Raw genomic sequence first — 23,992 nt, forward strand, 5'->3', positions numbered from 1 at the left:
TGTTCCTCGTCCATCTACAGCTGAAGGGGCTTCGTTTTCGGTGCTGGGCTTTCGTGGCACTTTGGCGGGTTTCTCTCTCCTCTTAACTCTTTGTCTTTGCGGCGGGCTCGGATTTGCCCTGGCTAGTTCATGGATTGGTGGATGGATGATGGATGGACGGACGAACGGACGGACGCATGGCACCTGGGTATCACAGTTCAACGGGATTTCGGTTTTATGGTTCTTTATTGCATTTCTCTCTTCTTCCACTTTGCCTTACTTGATTGCTTGCTTGTTCCTTGGTGTGTGGGGGCCACTCTCACGGTTTGCAGATTCTTTTTCTGCTGCTGAGTACAGGTGTTTTCATTTTTGGCCTCTGGAGTTATCGTGAGGCGTGTGAGTGGGGCTTAGATTTTGAATCTGTTCATCTTTCTAGAGTGTGCGGGCGTGTGGCGAACCAAACTACCTGAGATACGTGCTTGTCGTTGGCTTCGACTTTGACCCCTTGGGCGGCGCTTTACAGATCCATAGCCTTGGGCCACTTCAATTTTTCCATCCATAGACAAATCACCCCCCTAACAACAGCTAGTTTCTCTCTGGACGGATGGTCGTAGACTCAATTGTTCATTCTTCAAGTGTCTGTCAATTGACTGCGCTCTACAAAATCTCAACGACTTTGAAAAACGCTGACATGCTCTCCTGCTCCATTGGTTATCATTATGGCCTGGAAACTCTTCGATGCTCCCACTGCTCCCACCACTGTATTTGCTCCGCGGATCCTCTCTTCCTGAGTGTGACGGATCATGGGCTGACTTCCGATCCGGGGAGAGACGACGCTCTGAACCGCCGTCGAATGCGACGACATAACTACGGGAAGGATAAATCTTGTCGAGGTACTTGCCGCCCCGGACGTGAAGATGGATGCCGCCCTTTAGATCTTCGGGTTTGAGTGGCTTCAGACAATGTCCCACGCCTGTGACGATCTGGATTCGACCGAAGAATGGGTGGCTCTGACGTCGCGTCCAAGACAGTGGGGGAAGAGAGTGGCGCAGGATGCTGCAGAGAAAATCGGCGGAGGCACAAGGGATGTGGCTCAACGTAGAGCACAACTCCGCAAGGCCGCCAACAGGGAGGCGAGCGTACCAAAGACTGTTGCGCAAAGCAAACAATGAGGCGAACATAGTGCGGACGGTGTGAGGGTGTCAGTTCTGTAACCAATTGGCTCCTTCATTTCATTGCGCGCCGCACGCCCGAGAGGTCCCTCCCCATGGAATTGACGCGGTCTTCCAAGCCGCGCTTTTTCCTCTCCAACTCTCTGATCTCTTCTTCCTCTCTTCGAAGGTCCTCGACAGTTAGCGGCTCCTCCATTGGCTCCTCTGGTTCCGGTTCTGGCTCCGGGGCCTGCTCTTCCTCGTCGTCGTAGTCTCGGTGACGGTTTTGGCGGGCTAGTTGGACCTGCTGTTCTGCGACGCGCATCTCGTAGTGGTCAATGTTTGATTGCAATCGTGCGTGTCGCTGCCTCAGCTGCGCAATCTTCTCGTCCACGCCGGGGATGTGGCTGTGGCATGTCGTCAGCGCAGTCTCCACTGGAAAATGAAGCACTTACTAGACTCCGCAAAGCTTCTCGGCGCCCTCAAGAAGCGTTTCCACGTCAATATCTCCCCTCTCTCTGCCGCCATATGCGCGGTACCCCAACCCGCTTCCCGCGCCTCCTCCGCCTCCCTCTCTGATCCGTTCGACCAGTTCGCTCCCCAGAATCGCTGATACTGCCGTGTTCCGCCTAGGCGCACGCACTGCATTGGCACCTCCACCCAGCACGCTGCTGCCACCGGCATTGTTGGGCTCGAAGACGGTCTTCCGGCGGCTGGACGAGTCTTGCGCTTTTGGCGGGGGAGGAGGCGGCGGTACGGAGAAGAGGGCACGCTCGTGGGATTCCGTGTCTCGGATGAGGGCTGTAATGTCGTGAGGGTGTAAGAGCGCATTGGTAAAGATTTTGGGTGGAGGAAAGCTGGTGCCGCTGTTAGCTGCTGTCTATCTGATGTTGTGAGATATGGCGATTGGGGCCGCGCATACGGTAGTTCGGCGATGGAAGCAGAGCAGAGAGATATCTGCTCCAGGTGCGTTTCTAAAAGGGACATGGTTGCGTAGGACGGTACCCTGTTAAAGCTTGCGCGACGAAGACGTCGACGTGACGCGGAGCTCACTGTAAACAAGCCGGCCACCATTTATTTCTGCCACCGCCTTTGCCTCTCGGAGCTCCAAGCTGCACCTCCATCACCGTCATCAACCTACCTACCCATCCTCCCATCGCGAACCGCTCTATACTCCCCTCTTCGTCTGCCCGTGTCTCTTCGATCCCGACTCGCGCTTCCACTTCATCACCTTACGTACGCGAAAACACCCGGTCAACGAGCAGCATGGCGGACAGCATGGAAGGCGTTGTGGCTACTGGGGAGGAGACGCCCACGGTCAACATCAAGGAGAAGACTATCAGCGGTTAGTTGCAATTTACCTGCATCTTCAACTCTCAGGAAGCAGCGTGTCTGTTTGACGTGTCGAACCATGACTTGGTGCTACCCGCCGAAGCTGAACTGAGAGCCACCCATGTACCTCGGCCACACAGTACTGACGCGTATCAAGACATTGCCAGCAATTTCGCTCTCCTCGAAAGAGCCGTCACGCAGTTTGACTCCCGCTTCACCTTGCGCGCCTTGAGGTCGATATCATCTCTGCGAAAGCGCCTGAATCCCGAAGTCCTGACCGAAGCAATCGTTTCTTATTACCCGGCAAACAACCAGTCGGGCAAACAGCTCATTGCTGCGGTGGAAGGCTCAGTGCCGACGAGCAAGGGATACCAGGAGTCGAATGCAAAGAAGGAAATCGTTCCGGAGGTCGATGTCTACCTCGCGATTCTGGTCCAGGTGGGTTTGGATGATGACAGCCAGCTGGGCATGTCCCGCTGACACTTGTGCCAATAGGTCTACCTCTATGACAAGCAGGAGCATAAGAAGGGTGCGGAATGGTCGGAGCGCCTCGTGTGGAGCATCCGCGAGTTGAACCGCCGGACTCTTGATTCGCTGGCTGCTCGTGCCTACTTTTACTTTGCTCTGTTCCACGAGCAACTGGACCCCAAGCCGCCTTCGAAGCAGTCGCCCGTCATCGATATCCGCAGGCAGCTTCTGGGAGCGCTGCGAAGTGCGGTCCTCAGGAAGGACCAAGACACCCAGGCCTCCGTCATGGTGCTTTTGCTCCGGAACTACATCTCCACCGCGGACATTACGCAGGCCGATTTGCTGGTAGCGCAGACCCAATTCCCCCAGACCGCACCCAACAACCAAGTTGCGAGGTTCCTCTACTACCTGGGACGGATCCGTGCGATTCAGCTGAACTACACTGAAGCACACGACCACCTGACCAGCGCGACTCGCAAATCGCCCACGAGTGCCACGGCCTCCGGTTTTTACCAGGCCTCCATGAAGCTGCTCGTTGTCGTCGAGCTCTTGATGGGTGACATTCCCGAGCGCGCCATCTTCAGTCAACCCAAGCTTGAGAGGGCTCTGGAGCCGTACTTCCGCCTCGTGCAGGCCGTACGCGCAGGAGACCTCCAGGGCTTCATCCGTGCTGTCCAGCAAAATGGCCCCGTGTTCCAGCGCGACGGCACCTACACTCTGATTCTGCGTTTGCGCCAGAACGTCATCAGGACCGGCATTCGCATGCTTTCTCTCTCCTACAGCCGCATTTCTCTGCGCGACATTTGTATCCGCCTGGGCCTGGAGAGCGAGGAGTCTGCCGAGTACATTGTGGCCAAGGCCATCCGCGACGGCGTCATCGAGGCCAACATCAACCACGAAAAGGGCTACATGCAGACCAAGCGGCCCGGCGACGTGTACGCCACACGCGAGCCGGCTGAGGCGTTCCATGACCGCATCTCGGCCTGCTTGGTCCTGCACGACGAGTGCGTCAAGGCCATGCGTTATCCCATGAACCAGCACCGCTTGGAGCTGAAGAACGCGCAGGAGGCGCGAGAGCGCGAGAGGGAGTTGGTCAAGGAGATTCAGGACGGCGACATCGATGACGATGATGCGGCCGGTGACTTTGAGGGCTTGTAAGGGGGGTGGTTGGGATCGTCGTCGTGGGGAGAGGAGCGGCTCGGTCCAGGAGTAATGATAGAAATGGTTTGCAAATGCGACGTCTGGAGTGACGTGATAGATATTATAGTCTCTGGTTTTGGTGGCTGCCTTTTCATGACTTGCTCTGCGTTTTATCCGGGCTTCCCGACATTGATCGAAAGGCAGTTCTGCAAGCGCCTTGTCGTTTTATGGCTGGGCTCGGCGTGAAAGTGTCGACTGACATTCTCGGTAGTCCAGATACGCAGGCTCCGAGATCAAGATCAATGTAGGAGGAAGGCGTTGAAGTGGTGACGGTTTACTATCAGTCAGAATCGTGATGGCACTTGTACAGTGCCGCTAACTGCTCGCCGGAATTGTCCTGTCAACTACTTCTATAGACAAGGTAGCCCAAACTTCTCGCTGGAAACAAGCTGTGGGCTTCTAATTTTGTATATCTGAAAAGCCTTGTCTCTCCTGTAGCTGATTTGGGTTATCTCAAGGGCAGTATCTTTTCAATATCATGTCTAGACGATTTGACGAGTTGCAGCTTCGGTGCTGAATGATTGACTGTAGAGTTGGTGAGGTACCAACTGACGAGGTGTTTCCGCAGCTTAAAACAACCATTTATTTCATGTTCTGTTCTACCTGCACAATTTCCAATGCAAGTTGCTCAACATAGGATGAAAGACAATGATGTTGGAAATGAAGGTCCCGAGGGAAGGGGACTGGTGCTCTATGATCACATTTTTTGAACTGTCTAGGTGAATACTCGCTATGTACTTTTGAGAGTCGTTGTTCACAAACTTGAGGAGAATGAACTTGGGATAATGGCATTAATTTCTCAAGAATACAATGAAGGCTCTCCTTCAAGGATGTTGCTTTTTCTTTTTCACGCTGTGTGAAGTGATACTCAGTTGCACTCCTGGAACCATCATACTCCCCGCCTTGAGAAGCAATAATTCCACGGCAGTCGCAACTCCGCTAGCATTCTCGGGCGACTCCTCAAATGCGGCAAATCCGCATTTTCAAAAGCAACAATCGACTGAACTAGTTTGCCGCAAAGTCTCATCCAAGACGAGGTGGAGTTGATTTTCCCAATGGTTCGTTCACTGAATCGGAGATGCGGGATAAATGACCTCACCTTGTTTCAATGAACCATATATTCTGTTAGAACGAGAAGTCTGCATATTGGAGACATGATTTTGCAAAGAAGCATGCGGACTTGACGGGAATATGCACCTCGAAGCCAAGTGTGAGTAAACTGTCGTCCGGACAACGCATCCAGACAGCTCTGCTACGTCACATCAAGCTCACGAAGCCTTTGACAGTGCATGCAGCGAGCCGGTTAAGCTTTTGGTCAAGCTCATGGTAGCTCGCGCAGAGGGCATTGAAACAATTTCTTCCACGTGGACAAGCGTGAAACAAGGAGCTGGGCCGGCGGCGCCTTCCAGAATCCTTACCCTCAGAAAGGGACCAGACCAGCAAAGTCATCATCCAACGGCGCATCCTCAGCGAGAGCCATTCCAACCTTTGCGGCCAAGCCGTTCAATCAGCTTGCCACGGCTGGTCGTCTTTCCCCGCAATATCAGGCCACAAAGACTTCTGCCATTCCTTCCCGCACACCGTTGGACCTCTTGTTCGTCCTTTGATCCATCCATCCTCCACCACTTTCTCTCTCCCTCTCCCCACGCGACAGAAACAAACAAAAAATAAAAAAATAGAAAAGAAGAGAAATACAGCAGCTACCCAGAAAGGTCGACACTAACCCCACAGCCGACGAACCCTGTCCTCGGCGGGATCCTCCACAAAACCCATCACGACAACCTTCACTTACCCTTCTCCCCGCACTGCAGCCCCAAAGTGAATCCATCCTCTCGACAGCCAAACACCATCCGTCCGACGATTCCACGACTGGCAGGACTGATCGACAGCAACAGCCAGCATCGCTCGCTGGCTGGCGGGTCGACCATGATCCTTCCCGCATCGAGCTCCCTTTCTTACTGCAGCACAGGCCCAGGCGACAAGAAACTACGGCAAACAAGACTTGTCCAGTGATATCCTTCCCAAATGCTTGACACAAAGGAGCCACACTACCATTTCCGAATAAATCCGATGTCGGGTCGACAACCGGTGTGGTCTCCCACGCAGCGACGACCCCTTCCTCACTACCTACCTGGCTAAAACAGCCACACCCGCATTTTGCGGCCGCGGGCGCCACAGCCTTCACTTGTTCCCCACGCGCCGCGCGCGCCTGGCGTAGCGCCTGCCTGCATCATCCCTTTCCCAGGCGTGTGTGTGCCTGTGTACCTTAATTCCCCGCCTGGCCTATCCCTCCCTTCGCTGTTGTCTTTTCCCTGTTCGGCCACGCGAAGAGGGAGCGTTCCGCCGCCGCCGCCGCTTCCAGCCGTCAGTCAGTCAGTCGGTCCCTGACTGTGATGTGCCCATGTCCCTTGTCTCCTGCGAACACGTCACTAAATGTCGTGGATGGATAGCTTGTCTTGGGGGGGCTCGGCTTGAAAGACAGACAGACGTTACGCCACCATCACGCGCTTCTCCTTCTTTGTATTCCTCGGTTTTTCTGTCTTTCTCTAGTTAGCCTGAGCACAGCTGCTGTCTCTGCCTCCCTACTTCTCTGCCAACCTTGCCTCACTCACGCATTCGGCCACAGCATACCTCTGCATGCATGCATAGGGAGAGAAAAGCATCATGCACCTCAGCATCCTTCCTGTCTGTCCCGTCCGCCCGCCCGCCCGCGGAGCCGCTGTCTGCAGGCCAGACATACATACGCACGCATGAAACGACAGACATCAAAACGCCTCTCCCGTCGTTTGGCCTGCCTGCCCGTTACGCGCGTGCATGCATGCGGACGGCAACACCGCACGCCGCATGCCATGGGATCATGCAATCGCCAGCAAGCCAGCAAGCCGCCAAACCAAACCGACAAGCTCATCGAGAGGCAAGGTTGGTAGGTTGGTTGGTTGGTTGGTTGAGTAGCCAGCCAGCTGGTGGGCTACACGCCATCTGTTTCTGATCCGTCTTGCGGCCGAAGTGGACGACGATGCTAAGGGAGATGCTGGTGGTAGTGGTGGTGGCAACGGAAACAGCAGCAGCGGCAGGCAGGCAGGCAGAGCGTGTCTGATTTGGCCCAATCAGACCACGACGGTCAGACATTTGTCTCGTGCCGTTGTCGTGTAGAGCGCGGAGGCGAGCCAGCCAGGAACGGGAGGAAGCAAGCAAGCAATCAAGCGGGAAAAAAGGCCATGCGTGCGTGCGTGCCATGTGCACATTCGCCCTCTTTCTATGCTTCTTTGCTTCTTTGCGGTGCAGCAGCAGCCATCACTGAACGCATACGGCAGGAGTGAGGTGTGGCGTGGCGCGTGGTGGCGGTCGAGAACCAAACGCCTCAAAGCCAAACAGGGAGAAGACATGTTACGCCGGGTGCTGTGTTAGCGAATCCGAGAGGTCTCCTCCCCCTCATTCCGTCCACCTTTGCTTTTTTCGCTGTTGCAGTGTTGTGGCTGGCGGTCGGCGCAGTGGAAAGAAAGTAGAGAGAGAAGTGGGCTGAAATGAGACCGCTGGGAGCCGCCACTGGCGGAAAACAAAAACAGAAATAGAGAGAGTTGGAGGAAAGATGGTTTTTCTTTTTTCAATTTGCTGCTCGTTGCCTGCTGCCCGCGCTGCGCCCAAGTGACGTGCAGGTCCGCGGCTTGCTTGTATGCTTGCTGCTTGCTATACAAAGCGACTACAGAAGCGGGAATAGACAGTGGCATGTCACAGCGGCCATCATGACATTAGAAACACCCTCTACCGATTGCATAGGCGGGCTTTTTAGGACGGTTGATAGAGCAAAACGGGGAAGTGGAAAGGAGAAAAAAGGAATAATATAGCTGCTAGGTTGGTTTGAAATATTCAGGACGAAGGCAATGGACGCGCGAGGGGAATAAAGATAACTGTACCCATTAAAAGCTAGGAAAGGGGGTGGGCGCATTGTTCTCAAGAAGACTTAAACATGCGTCAAAGATAGCACAGATGAAGTAGAAAATAGAACAAGATCAGGAACTCTGTATTGTCGTGAATCTCCATTGCTGATTATTGTGCACTCAGCCCTATCTACCCATTCTCCTTGCCGCAGTGCGGCACTGCAGCCTGCAGCATTGTGTATGTGCAGCCATAGTATGTGGGTGCATGTAGCTGCTCTACTACTTTGGGGGCTGCCTGCCTGGTGCATCAGACACACATATACACACATTATACATTTACATTTACATCTACATACACATACTGCTCCGCTCCCCACACAAGCATGCCTCCGTCTGTGCCTGTGCCTGAGCCAAAAGTAGGGGAACCTAGCAAGGGCCCGACCTAGCCCAGCCAAGTAAAGCGCTAACTAGTCCCTAACCTACCTGACGCCACGCCTTGCGCACCCTCTCTTCCTCTCTCTCTCTCTCTTTATTTGAGCTGAACAAACCACGCGAACAGCGACACCCTTGATCCACATCACATCAAAGCCGTCTCGCCAGCGAGCAGCGGTGGTGGTGGTGGTGGTGGTGGCGGTGGCGAACGAAACTGCTCTAAAACGGCAACGGTCTGACTGACTGCCTGTTTGATTGACTGACTGACTGGCTGGCTGAGAGCTGAGCTGAGCTGAGCTGAACAGGCTACCGGTCAAACGACAAGCAGGCAAGCAGCGGGTGTGGCTGGCTGGCTGCGTACCGGTCAAGCCAGCGCAGTACGGTGCGGTAGACGGACAGGAAGGAGGGAAGGAAAAGTCGCGAGTGGAGGAGGAGGGACATGAATGGACGAGGAGAGGGCGAGACAACCGGCCGGTCAGTCAGTCAGTCAGTCAGAGCCATTACCTATGACTGGCTAGCCATCTGGCTGCCAGTCTAGCCGTGAAGAAAGCGGGATGAGACGAGTCGAGGCGGACTGCTGCATTGGGACAGGACAGGACAGGACAGGACAAGATAGGACGGCCAGTTCGCACGCTGACAACGGGCGAGTGGGCGGGCGGGGCAAGCAGTTAGTGGCTTTGCTCTCAAAGAGGAGGGCGGAGAGGGGAGAGGGTGTGTGCCTGCGTGTCGTGCATGTCGTGGACAGCCTTGTATGGACAACAGACAACGGACAGCGAAAACAACAAGGAGGAGCAGGAGCCGACGCCTGTCGATCAAGCAAGCAAACGAACGAACCGACAAGCAATAGAACGAGCGAGAAACCGCAACGAAATCACAGGGGCATCATTCATGCGTCGCAGATCGCAGCGAAGCGATTCAATCCATTCGATGGCAGTGCAGCGGTTGGTACAGTGCGAGTGCGTAGCCGAGTACTCCATATGTAGCAGGACGGGACACTCGCTCGAGTGTCTGGCATAGGTAGGCAGGTAGGTACAGTCCTCGGTACCAGATAGTAGGAGTAAGCGCGCGCAACCAACGGGATGCAAAAAAGTTGGAGACGACCTAGAGAACAGCCAGGCAGGCAAAGTGACGTGACCGGAGCGGACACGGAGGAGCGCCGGGAGCGTGGATGGGTGGTTGTGGGCGAGGGACGACGACAACAGCGCCACCCACACCCGGGCGAATCAGCCAACCAGCCCGCCAGCCCACCAGCCAGCGAGCCCGGTCTGAGAGGGGGCCGCCCGCCTGGGCTTGGGGGCGCCATCGTATTCCTACGGGATACATGGGGCTGCGCTGCTCGAAAGATAGGCAGGCAGGCAGTCAGTCATCAGTCAATCGGAGACCAAACATCCGGTTCCCCATCAGCAACGTGTGGAGTAAGAAGTGTGGAGCCAAAGGTGGTGAGGTGGTGGTTCTCTCGTCTAAATGCTTGCTCTCTCTTGCCCCAATGCCCCCGCCATGGGACAATTATTGCCTATGTACATACCTTGTCTTGCCTGCCTGGTCTGCGCCGCAGCCAGCCAGCCAGCCAGGCCCCGTTTGACAAGGTATGTGGAAAGATGAAGCGTGTCTGGGGGCGAGAGAGCGCCAGCGCCGGCGCCCGGTTCGCACATGGCCGTGGCGCCGCACAGTGGGGGGGGGCGAAAGAAACGATGCCATCTGCGTCTCACTGCCGTGGTAAATGTCAGCTCCCTGGATTCAGTGGCAGCAGAGAACGATTGCTCCTGTGTCGCAGTCGCAGTCCAGTAGTTGCCATCTCTTCTGATACCGACCATGGCTGTAGTCGAGGTAATGGTGGTAGCCCGCCAGACAGCGAGACAGGTGGCCAGCCAGCGGGTCCGCTTCCACTGGCGATAATTGCGAATGGGAAAAGCAAAACGCGAGGCGGAAGCGAGATGGTGAGACGGCACAGGGTCCCCGTTTGGCTTGACGAGTGGCCAGGAGGAGCCTAGAGCCTGACCTAGGCCAGCTCACTGAACAGGCGCTAGTGCTGAAGCCATAACGGTCAACAGGTAAACAAAACGACGACATTGAGAACCTCATGGCTGAAGGTATGAGTGGAAACGGGAGCGACGACGTTGATTTAGACTTTTTGCATCGGCCATGCTGCGTCGCGTTGCCGCGCTGTGCGTCCGACCCCGTTTGGCGTGGTGTGTGTGCGGTGCGCTTACCCACTTGCACCGTACCTTGCCTACCTTCAGGTCGCCGTCTGTGATGCGTATCATCCGTACCGTACGCACGTCTTAGGCCGACCCGGATTGAGCCAAGCGGCCGTCTCGCAGGCCCGTAAGCACAGCAGCATCGCAGCGGGCAGGCTCGAAGCAAAGAACAGTCGTGGCACGAACAGACTAGGACGAACACAGGCGAGTCCAGTACTGTTGGTAAAGTATGACAGATGAAGAATCGTCTACTCCAAACGGGAGCAGGTAGGATGCGTAAAGATTGACCGATTTTTTTCGTTTCACGACTTCACTGTCTGTCTGTCTGTCGACCAGGCAGTACTCACGCAGGGTAAACGACATGAGGAACGGCCGACCTCACAGCTTCCTGCAAAACCGGGGAAAAAACATGGGCAAGCGAGCGCGAGGAGTACGGACACGCGGAGACTTTTCTTGGGCCTCGGGCGAGCCCAATGCAGCAGCTCGCGGGCTTGATGCGGCGCGGGGCCGATGGGGCAGCAGAAGGGCTACAGCCAACTAACCAAAACGTGCGTTTGTCCGTCACGTTGCTTGTCACGTGTGGTGACTGTCGGCTAGTACAGGCAAGGCCGTCGCGAGCAGCGTGCCGCCGCATCATCATCAGCAGGTTGGAGTTAGCTTGCAGCTGCACGACCGATGAGCCGGGGAGGTCCTTTTTTTGCGGGGAGTGAACCAAACAAACAGCATTGAGCGAGTTTGCATTGCTCGAGCTGACACGGCGGGATGCGTCGTGTCTCTGATTGCAGAGGTTCGCAGTGTCGCACGCAGACGAGACGGTGAGCAAAAAGAAATCGAGCAAGGCCTGACAAGTAGTGACATGAGGAGGCTCCCGATGCAAGACGATCTTCCGGACGCGCGTGCCAGGCGGTACGACGCAGCTCTCAGGGCGTTCCTGGCCACCCTGCGACGGGAGACCAAGGCATGTGGCCTCGCCACGCCACCGACACGACCTGACTCTTTTGTCGCGCGCTGGCCGCGCGAGTGGAGGCGTCAGGCAAGCAACCATGATCTGCGCTGAGATTCAGAGAGCCGTTCCGTTGCGCGCTTGGAGGGTCGCCACCGCTCATCCATCGCATCGTGCTGCTGGCTGGGGTGGCGGGATGGACGGGCGATCCATGCAGGGACACTGTTGCTTTTTTGTCGGCGAGGCTTTCCTGACAAAGCGCGCGCCGAGCGGACTCGAGATTAGAAGCGGACCCTCGACTGGCGAGCGACGAGACGAGACGAGGAGTTGTCGAGGACGGCAGGCGAACCACAGCACAGCAGGTCCGTCCCAAAAGCGGCAGGTAGCGGAAAGTGAAAAAGATGGCACAGCACCACCACACACGGTGAACCGCTCTGGCGGGTCGAGAGGCCTTGGCCCATTTTTTCCGTCGCCCGACGGCGATTCCCATGCCATGTATCGACGTCGATGGTCTGCGTATAGAGTGGCGGTAGCGCTGCTGCCGCCCGGCCAGTGCACATATGCAAGTAGCGATGTCGTGCCGCGCTCCAGTGTCCACTGACTTCTGTGTCGTTGGCCGAGGGGTGCCGGGCGTGGGATGGATCATGCCTGGGATGCGGTCATGGCTCGATAATCAGCGAGCACAGCGCAGCGCCAGTGGACGAGGACGAGGACGAGGACGAGGACGAGGACGACCGGGACCGGACGTGAGCAGGGGGAGGGGGGGTGGAAGACGGATCCCGGTTGTTGTGGGGTTCAAAATGGCGGTGAAGAGGGGCCCCTGGTCGCATCGCCGTCGCCGTCGCCGTCGCCGTCGCCGTCGCCGTCGCCGTCGCCGTCGTCGTCGGCCTGGTGGTCCTCTCAACGGTACATACACATACATACATACAGCGCGCGCAGGCAGGCGAGCCGAGCGGAGGGCGGAAGAGACGGCCGTCGAAGAAGAGCGGAGGACTGACTGGAGAAGCAAGAACGGAAAGCCAAACAAAGGCACGCTAGAAAATGGATGCCCTGTTCGACAGCGTCGGGTTGCACGAGGGTGAGATGACAAGCAGTCACGGTCGCGGTCACGCTCCTTCGCACTCTCCGCTGCCACCCATATGGAAGTACCCGCCCAATCACCAATCACCCGCACCGCCCATCCCTGCGACGGCCTGCAAGGACTGCACTCCCTGGAGCGACCGACTCTTCTGGCCGATAGCGGCGCCCGCCCTCTGATCTGCCCTCTGCCCTCTGCCCTCGACGTGGCCCACAATGATTGGAAGACTGCCATGGCTGAAAGATTAATCACCACACCCAGGCCAAGACGATGCCGCCACCGCTCCAGCAGCCCTGCCCTCGAGACAAACACCATGCCAAGCCCTTCCCGTGACGCTCCTCCCTTTCTCTTCGCAAGCGACTGACATTCTTCTGCCTCAGGTCTGCCTCTACTGTACCTCGCGCTCAACAAGACGGCGGCCAAGCTCTGCAACGTCCGTCCCATGGGGATCGTGCAGCCAAATCACACGCATATGCATGGCGGGTGTGTGCAGCCAAAACTTGGCCAATGGCCTCGCAGGCAACATGGCGGCTGCAGGAACCATGGCCTGGCCTTGGGGATCAGCAGTCGGACATGAGGAAAAGCCCCCAAAAAGGACCACTTGTCCATGTCTTACGCCTGGAACACCTCGTATTGTTGTGGGAGCCCGCAAGGGTTGTTGGGAGATTGTCGTCGTCAGTGCCATGGACATGAAAACATGGCTATTTCCGGCCGGTGGAGAGAGCCAGCCAGCCAGCCAGCCAGCCTGATGCCGCGGGACCGGCAACGCGGTTGCGAGATGCGCACGTACAAGGGGATGGGGGACCAAATCCAGCGCGGGGCCAGGCCACAGCACAGCATAGCAGCCAGGCCAGGGAAGAAGGGAGGCTGCTCGCATGGTTGGATGGACGTTGCAGCAGGTTCAACCCAAAGCCTCGGGGCCACCACTGCTCTCGCCGCGTGTGCAGAGCAGAGGAAAACAAAAAAGGGCCCCTCGTGGGTGCCCGTGGTGTAATCCTCGCATCAGTCTTCGCAGTGGTTTCTGTTGCGGTGAGGGCGGAGCGGACTCACAAACAGCGCGAAAAGGACCACGCGAAAGCGGTGCGACCAGGCCCTTGCATGGCGACGAAATCCGTTGGCCGTGGACTTGTTTTGTCGACGCCACTTGCTGGCTGAGACGGTCTCGCTGGTACGACGGAGAAGCCTTGGAGCCATTACGTGCCGGCGTCATGTTGGTTCAAAAGACGGTCATGGGTGTCACTGCTGCCAGAGGGCCAAGTGTCGAGCGCCATTGGCGGGTGGCTGGCAAGCCACGCCGGCACCAATGGCTTGACGACCGGCAGCGGCGCTTACCATGTGAAGCTTTGGACGCTTGCATGGTTCGGGAAAGGCTCCAAGGAAAAAGGCAGATGAGGAGGCGGAGGAGGAGGAGGAGGAGGAGGACGGAGCGTTGGGAGCTGGAAAGGCATCGCATCGGCCGACGCATGGCATGGCATGGCATGGCATGGCATTGGAGCCATTTCAAGCCAGCGCCCGCGGAGCCGGGTCGACGGGCGGCGCAGCAATCGTGATCTGCTCTGCTGGTGTGGAGCGGTGGGCGGGAACGAACGAACGGTGAATGATGAGAGACGAGGGAGGCGGAGACCAGAGGCGAGCGGTGGCTTGGAGGATGGTGGGGGGGGGGGGGGGGGTCCCACCTTGTCGACAGCGCACACGACGCACACCGCAACTAGAGGGCCTATGAAATATGGCGGCAAAGTGCTACACAATCGATCCTCAGGCCATGGCAGTCGCACCCGTTGTCCTCGTCCACGTTGCACGGGCGGTCCAGTCAGCGCCATCCCCGTCGCCGCCGTTGCGTTGCGTCCGGACGTCGTTGACCTTTTGGTCTGGGCTGGACGAGTTGAAATTGTTGTGGACCGCTGGGACCGCTGGGCCCATTGCACATCACCCGTTGAGCCAGTGCGTTAGTCAGCGGCTGCGGCCGCACATCACACGTCCGTCTCCCGCCAGCTCTGACCACGAAACGGCCTGGCTTAGGGACAAGGAATTGAAGAGAGAGACTGATGCATTCAATCATTCTCTCGGCTATTGCCTACTACTACAGTCTATACAGTCTACAGCAGTGTCGTCTGTCGTCTGTCGTCCCCATGGCCCGCGGACCCTTGGCCACGCCTCACGCCTTGACCCTGGCGCTGCTGGCTGGATGGATGTACTCAGGTCGCTGTACCCTGGGGCCTGCCCCATGCCCCATGCCCATGCCCATGTCCATGCCCATGGCCACCCACATGCACCCATGCAAATGCCTACCGACAGTGCCTCTCCCCGGGCGCCTTTTTAGATTGAGAAGAGCGTGCGGCGTGCGTGACATCTCCACCCTGTGCTCTCGATTCCAGTCGTGTCCTCGTTCTCCAGATTATTCCTGTCTCTGGTCGGCGTATCGCTGCTGCTCGACTATATGCAGCGCCCTTGCGAGTCCGCAGACGCACTCGCGCCGTCCCGCTCTTGCTCACGCAGCCCAGTTCATCTTGACGTCTGCTGAGTTATCTCTCGACAGCGTCCACCGCAGTCTCTCTTCAACTCGAACGTCGCACCGTGCGGCGTGTGCTTTTGGTCCACCTCTCGACTCCTCCATTCTCCCTCTCCCTCTTTCTCTGTCTCTCTCTCTCTCTCTCGCGCGCGCGCCCTCTCAGCCTCTCCAATCCTCGCCTGGCTCGCTGTCCGTCTGCCTGGCCGCCCGCCGCGCTGCCCGTGCACCACCACCACCACCACCACCACCACTACACCCCCAGCTCCAGCAGCCGCCGTCGCCGCCGCCCGCCCGCTCCCCTCCCTCCCTCTCGCTCCGTCTCGTGTCCGTCCTTCGGCTAGCCTTGAAGGAACAACATCGCTCGTCCTCAAAACATCCTCCGACCTCCATCCCGAAGCTTCGCCTTGCCGTCTAGGCCTCTGTACGTTAAACCTCCCGCCTGTCGTTCCCGCGTTCTTTTTCGCTTCTTCCTTCCTCCTTCCCGCCCTCATTGCCCCACGACTTGGCTGCCCTCGCCAGCCCGCCATCGAAAAAAAAAAAAAAAAAGAAAAAACAAAAAAGAAAAAAACCCCCGGACTGCCCTGCCACCCCCCCGCCAGTGTCAAAAGCTGGTTCGCTCGCGCCAGCCAGCAGCGTTTGCGCTAGTTCTACTCTCGCATCAATCCCAACCTCCTCCGCCGCCGCCTTCTTCTAAACCTCCGCCCACCCTCCCCCACCGCTGCTCTTCTTCTTGTGCTGCACGCCCGTTGTTGCCCAAAAAACCTCGTCCAAGGCTCGAGGGTCCGTTGTCTTGCGCTCCCTGCCTTGCCTGCCTCTTTTGCTGACTACTGGTCCGCGCTGCAGGTGTCATCGGCCAAAAGCGAGCAATCCTCCACCCAGATCCTGCACGGCCCATTAACGCAGACGACACGAGACGACTTAACGACCGGACACGATCTCCTAGACCGTCATCAGGCTCCGGCGCTCTAGTTCTTTCGTTGCTGCCCATCTTCACTTGAGTTACTATTACTTGTTGCGCTGCCCTCGATCCACCTGCGCACCTACACAAACGCCTACGCCTCTCGACCACCACCACCACCACCACCATTAAGCACCGCTGTTTGCCGTTGCTACGATTACTGCTGCCGCCGCCGCTGCATGCCTTGAAACGACTCATTGAGCATTCTCTTTCACGACCGGCACGACTTCACGACGGCTTTCTGGCTTCAGCATTGCTAGCGTTCTTGTCGTCCTGAGCTGCATCAGCACCAGCAGCCTCTTGTCTGTCTGCGCAGCATTCCTCAACCCCGAATTCCTCGGTACGACATCGTGTCACGCAACTTGGTGCGACTGCGGAACCAAATCTCAAAGTCGACTCACGAATCGACCCAACACAATCTGCTCAGGGACTGTCGTTTTTGCGCCGTCTCGCTACTCAGTCGAAGGTGAGTGCGCGCGTGCTAGCTGTTTGCCCCGCCACGTGCTGCGACACTGGTTTTTCCCATTCTCAATCTTTGCTGCATGTCTTTTTTTGCCCCATTGCACAGCTCGAGGCCCGAACGTTACGCTACTCGCTTATCACTGCTGCCAATTGCAACAACGTCCACCCCGCGGCGGCTACGTGCGCCCTGAGATCCTGCGCAAAGCCACCTCCACCCGCCCCGTCCTGCGCGCGTTCCGCACCCCGCATAGAGACCTCGCTGACTCGCGCCTCTCCAGGCTTTGACCTTCTCGTACCGTTCTCGAGCAAAATCCCGACAATACCGAAAAGCTGGAGCTGCCATCGATTTCGCAGGTCCACTCCAGAGGCCCCGTCGACTCCTCGTGGTACAGCACCCAATTCCAGCCACGACCCACTGTCTCGAGTGAGCGCCTTCCAGCTTTGCCTCAGATTCAGTCGGGTGCCAACACGTCGTCAAACTCTTCCTCGCCTCGGGGTGGATCCATTAGCTCTGCGTCTGCTCTCCACAGCAGCGCCAGCTCCCATACCTCTTATTCTTCGTCAATCAACGGCAGTCATTCGGGATTCAAGACGCCCTCTCCAGAGCAGACTCCGCAAACCCTCGGACGCGACCCCCATTCATTGAATGGGCACGCGCAAGAATCGCCCTACACTCACCATCATTCAGGCTACAGCTACGGAACTGATACCTACGGCAGCATGAACCAAATGCAATCCTATCCTGATGTGAACCAACAGCACATGTCGGCAACGCCCGCACACGCTACCTCGACCGGCCCACCGTCGACAATGGGCTACACGTATGCCGCGCAACCTCCATACTTGCAGCCGGGACCGAGCACTTCGCTCGTTCAAGGTTCTTACTACCCCAGTTCCTACGGCAATGGACTCCCGACGCCGTCGTCGAGTGCTATGAACAGCGCGCTTATTCCTGCCCCCCTTCCCTTGCCAGGTAAGCTTCACATCCAATCGAAATGCCAACTTGTACTGACAGCAACCAGCAATGTCTTCTGGTGGACCTGGTGGTTCGGTCCCTGGATCCCAGGGCCACTCCGCTCCCTACACATTCGACACCACCGGCCAGATTGCTCCTCCAGGCATGAAACCGAGGGTCACAGCGACTTTGTGGGAAGATGAAGGCAGTCTTTGCTTTCAGGTGGAAGCCAGGGGCGTGTGTGTCGCTCGCCGGGAGGACGATCACTTCATCAACGGCACCAAGCTGCTGAATGTGGCTGGCATGACAAGAGGCCGACGTGATGGCATTCTCAAGAGCGAAAAGACTAGGCGCGTGGTCAAAATCGGACCCATGCATCTCAAGGGCGTGTGGTAAGTTGCACATGGAATCCAAGCATTCCCCTTCTAACGCGAAAAAGGATCCCTTACGAGCGCGCCCTGGACTTTGCGAACAAGGAAAAAATCACAGAATCGCTTTATCCTCTGTTTGTTCACGACATTGGTGCCTTGCTCTATCATCCCTCCAACGCGCGCAACCCTGGAGGCACAGTGGCAGCCGCCCTCGACCGTCGCCGTCCTGATAGCCAGCAACGCTACATTGGTGCCCCTGCCGGATCGCAACCACCATCATTACATCACCACCACTCCCTCAGCAATCCTTCGATTGGAGCGCAGCTTCAACAGTCCCCCCACTCAATTGCTCCCCACCCTTCTGCTGGTCGCCCGGGGATGGACAGGGCGCATACGTTTCCGACCCCTCCTACGAGTGCTTCGAGTCTCATAGGCATGGGTAGCTCGGGAAGCTCCTACGAGTGGGGCAGCAGCGGTGTTTCGAATATGCAGGGCAACCAGCCACTGTCGATTGACACGGGTCTAAGTAATGCGCGGTCCGTCCCGACTACACCTGCCACGACGCCCCCGGGAAACATGCCAAACATGTCACAATATCCAACATCGCAGGGCTACGACAGTGCTCGGCCCATGTACAGCGCGCCGCCCAACCAACCTGGCCAGTACGGTGCGCCGCAAAGTGTTCCCCGCTATGCGCAGCCCGTGCAGTCTGCACCTTACCCCAAGACTGAGATGGCGCCCTTTGGTAAAAGCGAAATGGCGCCTCCTGTAAGGGCTGGTGGCGACCCTGTCCAGCAAGCTGATGTGAAGCCGGTCGAGGGTCTATTGAACCAAGGAGAGCACGTCGGCCCGGTGGCTGGCGAAGAAGAGGCAGACCACGAACATGACAACGAGTACACCCACACGAGCGGCCCGTACTCCAATCGCGGGGCCTATAGCTATGCCTCCTCCACTGGAGCGATGTCGGGCGAGCACGTATCCCCGAAGATGACTGGATCTCCTCGTCAGAACGGATCCGGACGAGCAACGCCTCGTAGTGCCCAAACCGGTTGGGCGCGTGGATATGGTCCACCCGGAACTTCTCAACTGCCATCCAGCAACCTTTTCAATGTCATGAGCGACACGCGCGGCAGCGCCAATGGAAACGCAGGTCCCGACGGATACCCGGCGCCCGCGCCTCTGCACTCGGGATATGCCAGCCAGTACAGTCCGGTCAACGGTTCCAAGAGAATTCGGGAATTGGATGACGACGAGACTGACTACGGCCGTCCGGCGAGTCGAGACGCCAACGCCAACGACATCGATGGCCTGAAGCGCAGGAAGACCATTACCGAGAGCACCATGGGCGGTGCGGTCGGCGGTGACATCCAAAGAGCAAAGTCCACCATTGCTCAGCGCCGTCGGTAAAAAGACTGTCACCACTTAATCTCTGTGCTGCATGACAGATTGCGTCTCTAGACCACATAGACGGCTTCCTGCGATCTGGCGCACAATGGACCGACTAATTACGCGGATTCGAGCGGCCTCGGGAGTAAGGATTCGGAAAACGAGAGCTTTGCTGGATCTTTCGACGGCCATTGGGATCTCTTTGGACATTTTCGGAACCACCTTTTGGGGCTTTGTGCAGGGCAACGAACGACCTTGCGGACTTGGCCAACATTCCTTCATTTTGAGAGTTTTTCCTTGTTTCCTTTATCAGTGAAAGGTTTTCTGGCATATGACGACATTGACGACTCTCATGCCGTTTTGTTTTCTCTTGTTTTCTCGAAAAACCAGCCTTCATGAACCATGGCTGGAATATTCCGACGAGGGCGAAACTTTTCACGAATCCTGGTCCTGGCAGGGTGTAGAGAACCACCTTCGGGAGTTTTTGTACTTTTCAACATATCCCCTACTACCACTACTACTACTACTACTACTATTTGGCATTGCGCAACGTTGTTCTCTCTCTCAAACGCCTCCGCGGAACAAAATGAAAAGCATTCTGGCAATTTTCACAATACATTGGCAGCAGTGTGGGGCCTCCCTCCTTCTCTCTCTCTCTCTTTAGTACAATCCCCGCGGGCCAGCAGCAGCAAGCAGCACAAAGAAACCTAGCATCGGCTAATACTTGACAATTCAATCTTTTTTGGGTTTTTTCTCTACCTGCGTCATCGTCCCATTCACGCTTGGAGAGAAAAGGACATGGATCGATCGCTTGCGGAAGGAAAAACGTTGCGTCCTGACAACAACAACAACCTAAGGTGTGCGCGACCGACCGGCCTCCTGCGTTCGTTTGTGATGTCTGTTCCTTTTGCGGCCACATGCGCGCGAGCCGAGGGAGTCACCACCCACCACCGATTGGAAAGGAAGAAGAAGAGAAAAAAAAAAAAAAAAAGCGAACGCGGTCTCATCCCCTCCTCTCCGTCCTTTGCTCCTGTTGACACAAGCCCATGGCAAGAGACGACTATACAAACAACGTCATCACCAAAGACTCAGCACGCGCAGCCCCAGCAACGAAAAAAAAAAAAAAAAGAAACACATCAACTACTACATACACGTGTTGAGAGGAAAGAAAAAAAAGAAAAAAAAAGACGTCTTCCCACGCGCAGTCGGGACCAACAACAACAAAAAAAAGGAGAGGTTCTTGTCGCGCGCCCGCGCGCACCGTTATACACACCTGGGATTCTGCTGCTGCTGCTGCTGCTGCTGCTGCTGGCCGCGAGGAGACGAAACGAAACGACACGACACTGCTACACACGACTTGGACCATGGAAACGGACGAACGAACGGACGCGCGATAATGGCTATTGGCTCTTTGTTGTACTTTTGCGCGAAACGACAACGATGACGACGACGACGACGACGGCGACGACAACGGCGACTACAACTCTCCCCCTCTCTCTCTTTCTACTACACGGCCTCCAAAAGAGACAAATAAACGAACGAACGAACGAACGACAGAACGACGCAACGACGACGACAAAAGAATGGGTGGATGCAAAGGCGAGGTGAGGCAAGGGTACGCACACCTGCCCATCTCGTCTCAGCTCAGGACAGGACAGGGCGCGCTCTACGCTACATGTACCTATGTGTACCTATGCCACGCACCTACCCACCTACCCACCCACGCACCTAATACGAGAAACGAAACGAAACAAACGGTCGATATACATGATGCACGTACCACGAAAGAAAGCTGCCTGCGTTTGACGGGGCCTGCTGCCTGCGCGCTGCAAGGTCCTCACAGTTTTGATTTTCCGTTTGTGGTTTATCTTTGGGAGTTTTTTCCTTTTCTGCCGGGTTGAGTTTAGTTTAGTTGATCTGATTTGATTTGGCACGGCTTGGCTTGGCCTTATTTTTTTTTTTTTGTCCCTTTCTGTCTCTGTGGTTGTTGCGTTTGCTGATGCGTTGCGCTGCGCTGCGCGGGATTGGATTAGGTCGGTTGGATTGACCAGGGGCCAGCCTGGCCAGGCTGGCAGGTCGATTGGACGCGTGTCGTCCTGGGCCTGCGAGGAAAGCAAAAGGGAAAAGGGGAAGGGGATCGGCGGGCTGAGGGACGCGAGTGAGTGGTGAAAGAATCACAACAACCTATGTATGCGTGTGGTGGGTGTGTGGCTGGCGGGAAGGAGCGACATAACAGACAGCACAGCACAGCACACGCACTACCATCACTCGATCAGTCTTTTTTTGTTTAATCCAAGTCTATACGATTTCCAACTTTTTGACTCTCTGCTCTGATTGATAGTTGTCTTGTCTTGTCGTTGTGTCATCGTCGTCGTCGTCGTCATTGATAGTCGTCGTCGTTGATGTGTTATGTGCTGTGTTGTCTTCGTTGAGGGCAAGCTCTGCTGGTTACTTGCGCTGACCGACTGACTGCTTTGACTCAGTGGTGTTTTCATCATGTCTATAGATGATTGATGACGGGTAATGAGACAGTGGGTGGTGGGTATGTGGACAGTATCATAGGAGCCGCTGCACAAAATGGAATTTTATCTCGTGGTTTGTGTTGTAGCTGCATCTGGGGAATTTCTCTCTGTTTGCTATGCCTACCTGTATACATCTGCCTATCTGTCCACCCTTTACAACGTGTAGCGAAGTCTCACACCATATGACTTCGTCTCTCTCGTTGGTCCGTTCGTGGCCTCCTATCATCCCGCGGTCAACTGGCTATCCACAGAGTCGATGTTTCTGTTCAAGGAGCTGGCAGCGTGCGATCAATGACCAGACCTTGAATGTGATGGTAGGTTGTAGGATAGACGTCGCGATTACTACTACTACTACTACTGATACTAGGGCTATGTGCTAAAACTACATCTCGCGCTCTCAACACAATGACCAACACACTGCGTGCTGGACGACCAACTATTGACCGAGCGGGGCAGTAAAGAGTGCTGAGGTAAGAAAGGGTGAGGATGTCTGTCCGGCCTACACGCAATGGCAAGCAAACAAGTACCACGATCCAACTCTTCTGCTCTCTACCCCTCGCCAAACCAGCCACGCCCTGAGGTATGGCAGTAAAGATATTCACATCGTTTTCGTCGTTCTTCGTACCACTCCGCTCACTTACTCCCGCGACCTCACAGGCCCAAAGCCGCCGCCAATCCAATCAGCCCGCCCGGTCGTCGTCGTCGGCGTGCCCCCTCCGCCACCGCCGCCCTTGGGCGTCATGGGCCTGCCAGACGCGCCGGCGCTGCTGCTCACCGTGGTGGTGGGACTCCAGCCGGAGCCGGCAGAGCGCTGCTCGGCGCTGACGCCGCCGGGCGGCGGGAGCGGTTTGTCGAGGGCGGGAGGGGGCGGGGGCGGCATCTGCTTGTTGATGCTCGGCGCGGCGGCCGCCGTGTTGGCGTTGTTGTTGGTGGCGAGGAGGGAGGAGGAGGAGAAGGACGACGTCGACGCGGCCATGTTGTTGAACTCGCGTGCTTGGTCGACTGAGGTGCGGAGAGGGGGCAGCGCGTCCATCAGGCGCCGGTGCTCCTCGCGCGGACTGCTCCGCACGGGGAGAGGTGTCCCAGTGATGTTGATTCCTCCTCCTCCTCCTCCTCCACCACCACCAGCGCCTGAGCTGGGAGATGTGCCGCCGCCGTTGCCCGCGACGCCGCTGGGACTGCCCTCGCTGTCCGCCTGCGTCACTAACCGCACGCCGCCCGCCATGCCCGCCTTCGCACGCAAGACGCGCTGCTGGGCGGCCACCTCCTCGCGGCGCGAGTCGTCCTTGCGGCGCTCGAGCTCCGCGACCAGCTCCTCAAAGTAAATCTTGGCGTCTTTTGTGCGCGAGTAGGAGATGGGGGTCCAGGCGTAGGCGTTGACGGCGTGCGGACTGGCGCCGGCCTGCAGCAGCAGCCGCAGGCACTTGAGCTCGCCTGCCGCCGACGCGTGGTGCAGCGCCGTGTTGCCGTCGTTGTCGTGCGCATGCGGCGAGCAGGGGTATGGCGCGCTGAAGAGCGTGGGCAGCAGCGCCGACGCGCCGTGGAGCGAGGCCTGCATGAGCTGTGTTGCGTCGTCTGGTTAGCGGGCCAATTCTGGAGCTGTAGGTGCAATTGGGTGTCTGCGAAGGGGGCAATGTGCGTACTGCGTCCATGCCATTGTTATTGGTATACGGTACGCATTGCGGGAAGCGCGCAATGAGCAGCTTGCCCACTTCGACTTGCTCGTGAGCGGCCGCCAGCATCAGCGGCGTGTCATGGTCCGTATTTCGTGAAATGCCATCATTCTCGTGTCCAATGTCGATGAGAAAGGCCTACATCTGGCGTCAACTTGGACTCGGATTGCATGTTGCGGAGATGGTCGCTCCGAAGCTTTTCGAATTGCCGGCAGGTCTACATACCGCTATGTCGAGAAATCCGTGCTTCGCGGCCAGGTGCAACGACGTGTTGCTCTTGTTCGCAAAGTCGGGGTTCTGCAGGGCCCGTGGATTGTTGCGCACGATGCGGCGCACAAGCAGCAGGTCGTTGCGGTGTATGGCGCGCCGCAGCCGTATTGCGACGTCTATCATCGTCTGGGTCGATCGGGACGTCGGCTACATTGTGAGAGTGTTTGGTTTCAGGGGAGGCGTGTTGTGTTGTATCGAATCCAAATCCCCGCCGGCGGCGCGGAGGA

The 23,992-nt window shown here is 57.0% G+C and overlaps 11 protein-coding genes across 11 annotated transcripts; 5 read left to right on the plus strand and 6 right to left on the minus strand.

The window, feature by feature from the left end:
• Positions 1-462: 462 nt before the first annotated feature.
• On the minus strand, positions 463-1,355 carry J3D65DRAFT_76272 (uncharacterized protein). Its single transcript, XM_066804164.1, has one exon. It carries the CDS (start codon positions 1,158-1,160, stop codon positions 555-557), a length of 606 nt encoding a protein of 201 aa, XP_066652646.1. The 5' UTR covers positions 1,161-1,355; the 3' UTR covers positions 463-554.
• On the minus strand, positions 1,207-1,986 carry J3D65DRAFT_557793 (DASH complex subunit Spc34; the record flags this gene model as incomplete). The annotated part of the gene is made up of 2 exons (XM_066797332.1): positions 1,207-1,537; positions 1,586-1,986. Coding segments are annotated over 2 exons (732 nt in total), but the record flags the coding sequence as incomplete, so codon positions are not given.
• A 410-nt stretch (positions 1,987-2,396) lies between these two features.
• J3D65DRAFT_605786 (26S proteasome non-ATPase regulatory subunit 3) lies at positions 2,397-4,088 on the plus strand (the record flags this gene model as incomplete). The annotated part of the gene is made up of 3 exons (XM_066798374.1): positions 2,397-2,475; positions 2,518-2,900; positions 2,958-4,088. The coding sequence occupies 3 exons, from the start codon at positions 2,397-2,399 to the stop codon at positions 4,086-4,088; spliced, it is 1,593 nt and encodes a 530-aa protein (XP_066652648.1).
• Positions 4,089-8,831: 4,743 nt separating this feature from the next.
• J3D65DRAFT_76387 (uncharacterized protein) lies at positions 8,832-10,386 on the minus strand. The gene is made up of 2 exons (XM_066804167.1): positions 9,966-10,386; positions 8,832-9,772 (listed from the first exon to the last, which is right to left on the minus strand). Exons 1-2 carry the CDS (start codon positions 10,252-10,254, stop codon positions 9,327-9,329), a joined length of 735 nt encoding a protein of 244 aa, XP_066652649.1. The 5' UTR covers positions 10,255-10,386; the 3' UTR covers positions 8,832-9,326.
• A 940-nt stretch (positions 10,387-11,326) lies between these two features.
• J3D65DRAFT_634887 (uncharacterized protein) lies at positions 11,327-12,304 on the minus strand. Its single transcript, XM_066801263.1, has 2 exons — positions 11,503-12,304; positions 11,327-11,453 (listed from the first exon to the last, which is right to left on the minus strand). Exon 1 carries the CDS (start codon positions 12,225-12,227, stop codon positions 11,559-11,561), a length of 669 nt encoding a protein of 222 aa, XP_066652650.1. The 5' UTR covers positions 12,228-12,304; the 3' UTR covers positions 11,327-11,453; positions 11,503-11,558.
• On the minus strand, positions 11,969-13,318 carry J3D65DRAFT_76357 (uncharacterized protein). The gene has a single exon (XM_066804166.1). It carries the CDS (start codon positions 13,101-13,103, stop codon positions 12,255-12,257), a length of 849 nt encoding a protein of 282 aa, XP_066652651.1. The 5' UTR covers positions 13,104-13,318; the 3' UTR covers positions 11,969-12,254.
• On the plus strand, positions 13,319-14,314 carry J3D65DRAFT_76356 (uncharacterized protein). Its single transcript, XM_066804165.1, has one exon. It carries the CDS (start codon positions 13,535-13,537, stop codon positions 14,207-14,209), a length of 675 nt encoding a protein of 224 aa, XP_066652652.1. The 5' UTR covers positions 13,319-13,534; the 3' UTR covers positions 14,210-14,314.
• A 474-nt stretch (positions 14,315-14,788) lies between these two features.
• J3D65DRAFT_605787 (uncharacterized protein) lies at positions 14,789-15,583 on the plus strand (the record flags this gene model as incomplete). The annotated part of the gene is made up of 1 exon (XM_066798375.1): positions 14,789-15,583. The coding sequence occupies one exon, from the start codon at positions 14,789-14,791 to the stop codon at positions 15,581-15,583; it is 795 nt and encodes a 264-aa protein (XP_066652653.1).
• Positions 15,584-16,885: 1,302 nt separating this feature from the next.
• Positions 16,886-19,321, plus strand: J3D65DRAFT_558249 (apses transcription factor-like protein StuA; the record flags this gene model as incomplete). Its single annotated transcript, XM_066797352.1, has 3 exons — positions 16,886-17,561; positions 17,611-17,935; positions 17,983-19,321. Coding segments are annotated over 3 exons (2,340 nt in total), but the record flags the coding sequence as incomplete, so codon positions are not given.
• A 519-nt stretch (positions 19,322-19,840) lies between these two features.
• J3D65DRAFT_76496 (uncharacterized protein) lies at positions 19,841-21,236 on the plus strand. Its single transcript, XM_066804168.1, has one exon. It carries the CDS (start codon positions 20,099-20,101, stop codon positions 20,906-20,908), a length of 810 nt encoding a protein of 269 aa, XP_066652655.1. The 5' UTR covers positions 19,841-20,098; the 3' UTR covers positions 20,909-21,236.
• Positions 21,237-22,143: 907 nt separating this feature from the next.
• Positions 22,144-23,990, minus strand: J3D65DRAFT_661139 (ankyrin repeat-containing domain protein). The gene is made up of 3 exons (XM_066802590.1): positions 23,721-23,990; positions 23,466-23,633; positions 22,144-23,383 (listed from the first exon to the last, which is right to left on the minus strand). Exons 1-3 carry the CDS (start codon positions 23,886-23,888, stop codon positions 22,460-22,462), a joined length of 1,260 nt encoding a protein of 419 aa, XP_066652656.1. The 5' UTR covers positions 23,889-23,990; the 3' UTR covers positions 22,144-22,459.
• Positions 23,991-23,992: the final 2 nt, after the last annotated feature.

Source organism: Phyllosticta citribraziliensis, assembly GCF_038025025.1.
Source record: "Phyllosticta citribraziliensis strain CPC 17464 chromosome Unknown J3D65scaffold_10, whole genome shotgun sequence".
Classification (NCBI taxonomy): Eukaryota; Fungi; Ascomycota; class Dothideomycetes; order Botryosphaeriales; family Phyllostictaceae; genus Phyllosticta; species Phyllosticta citribraziliensis.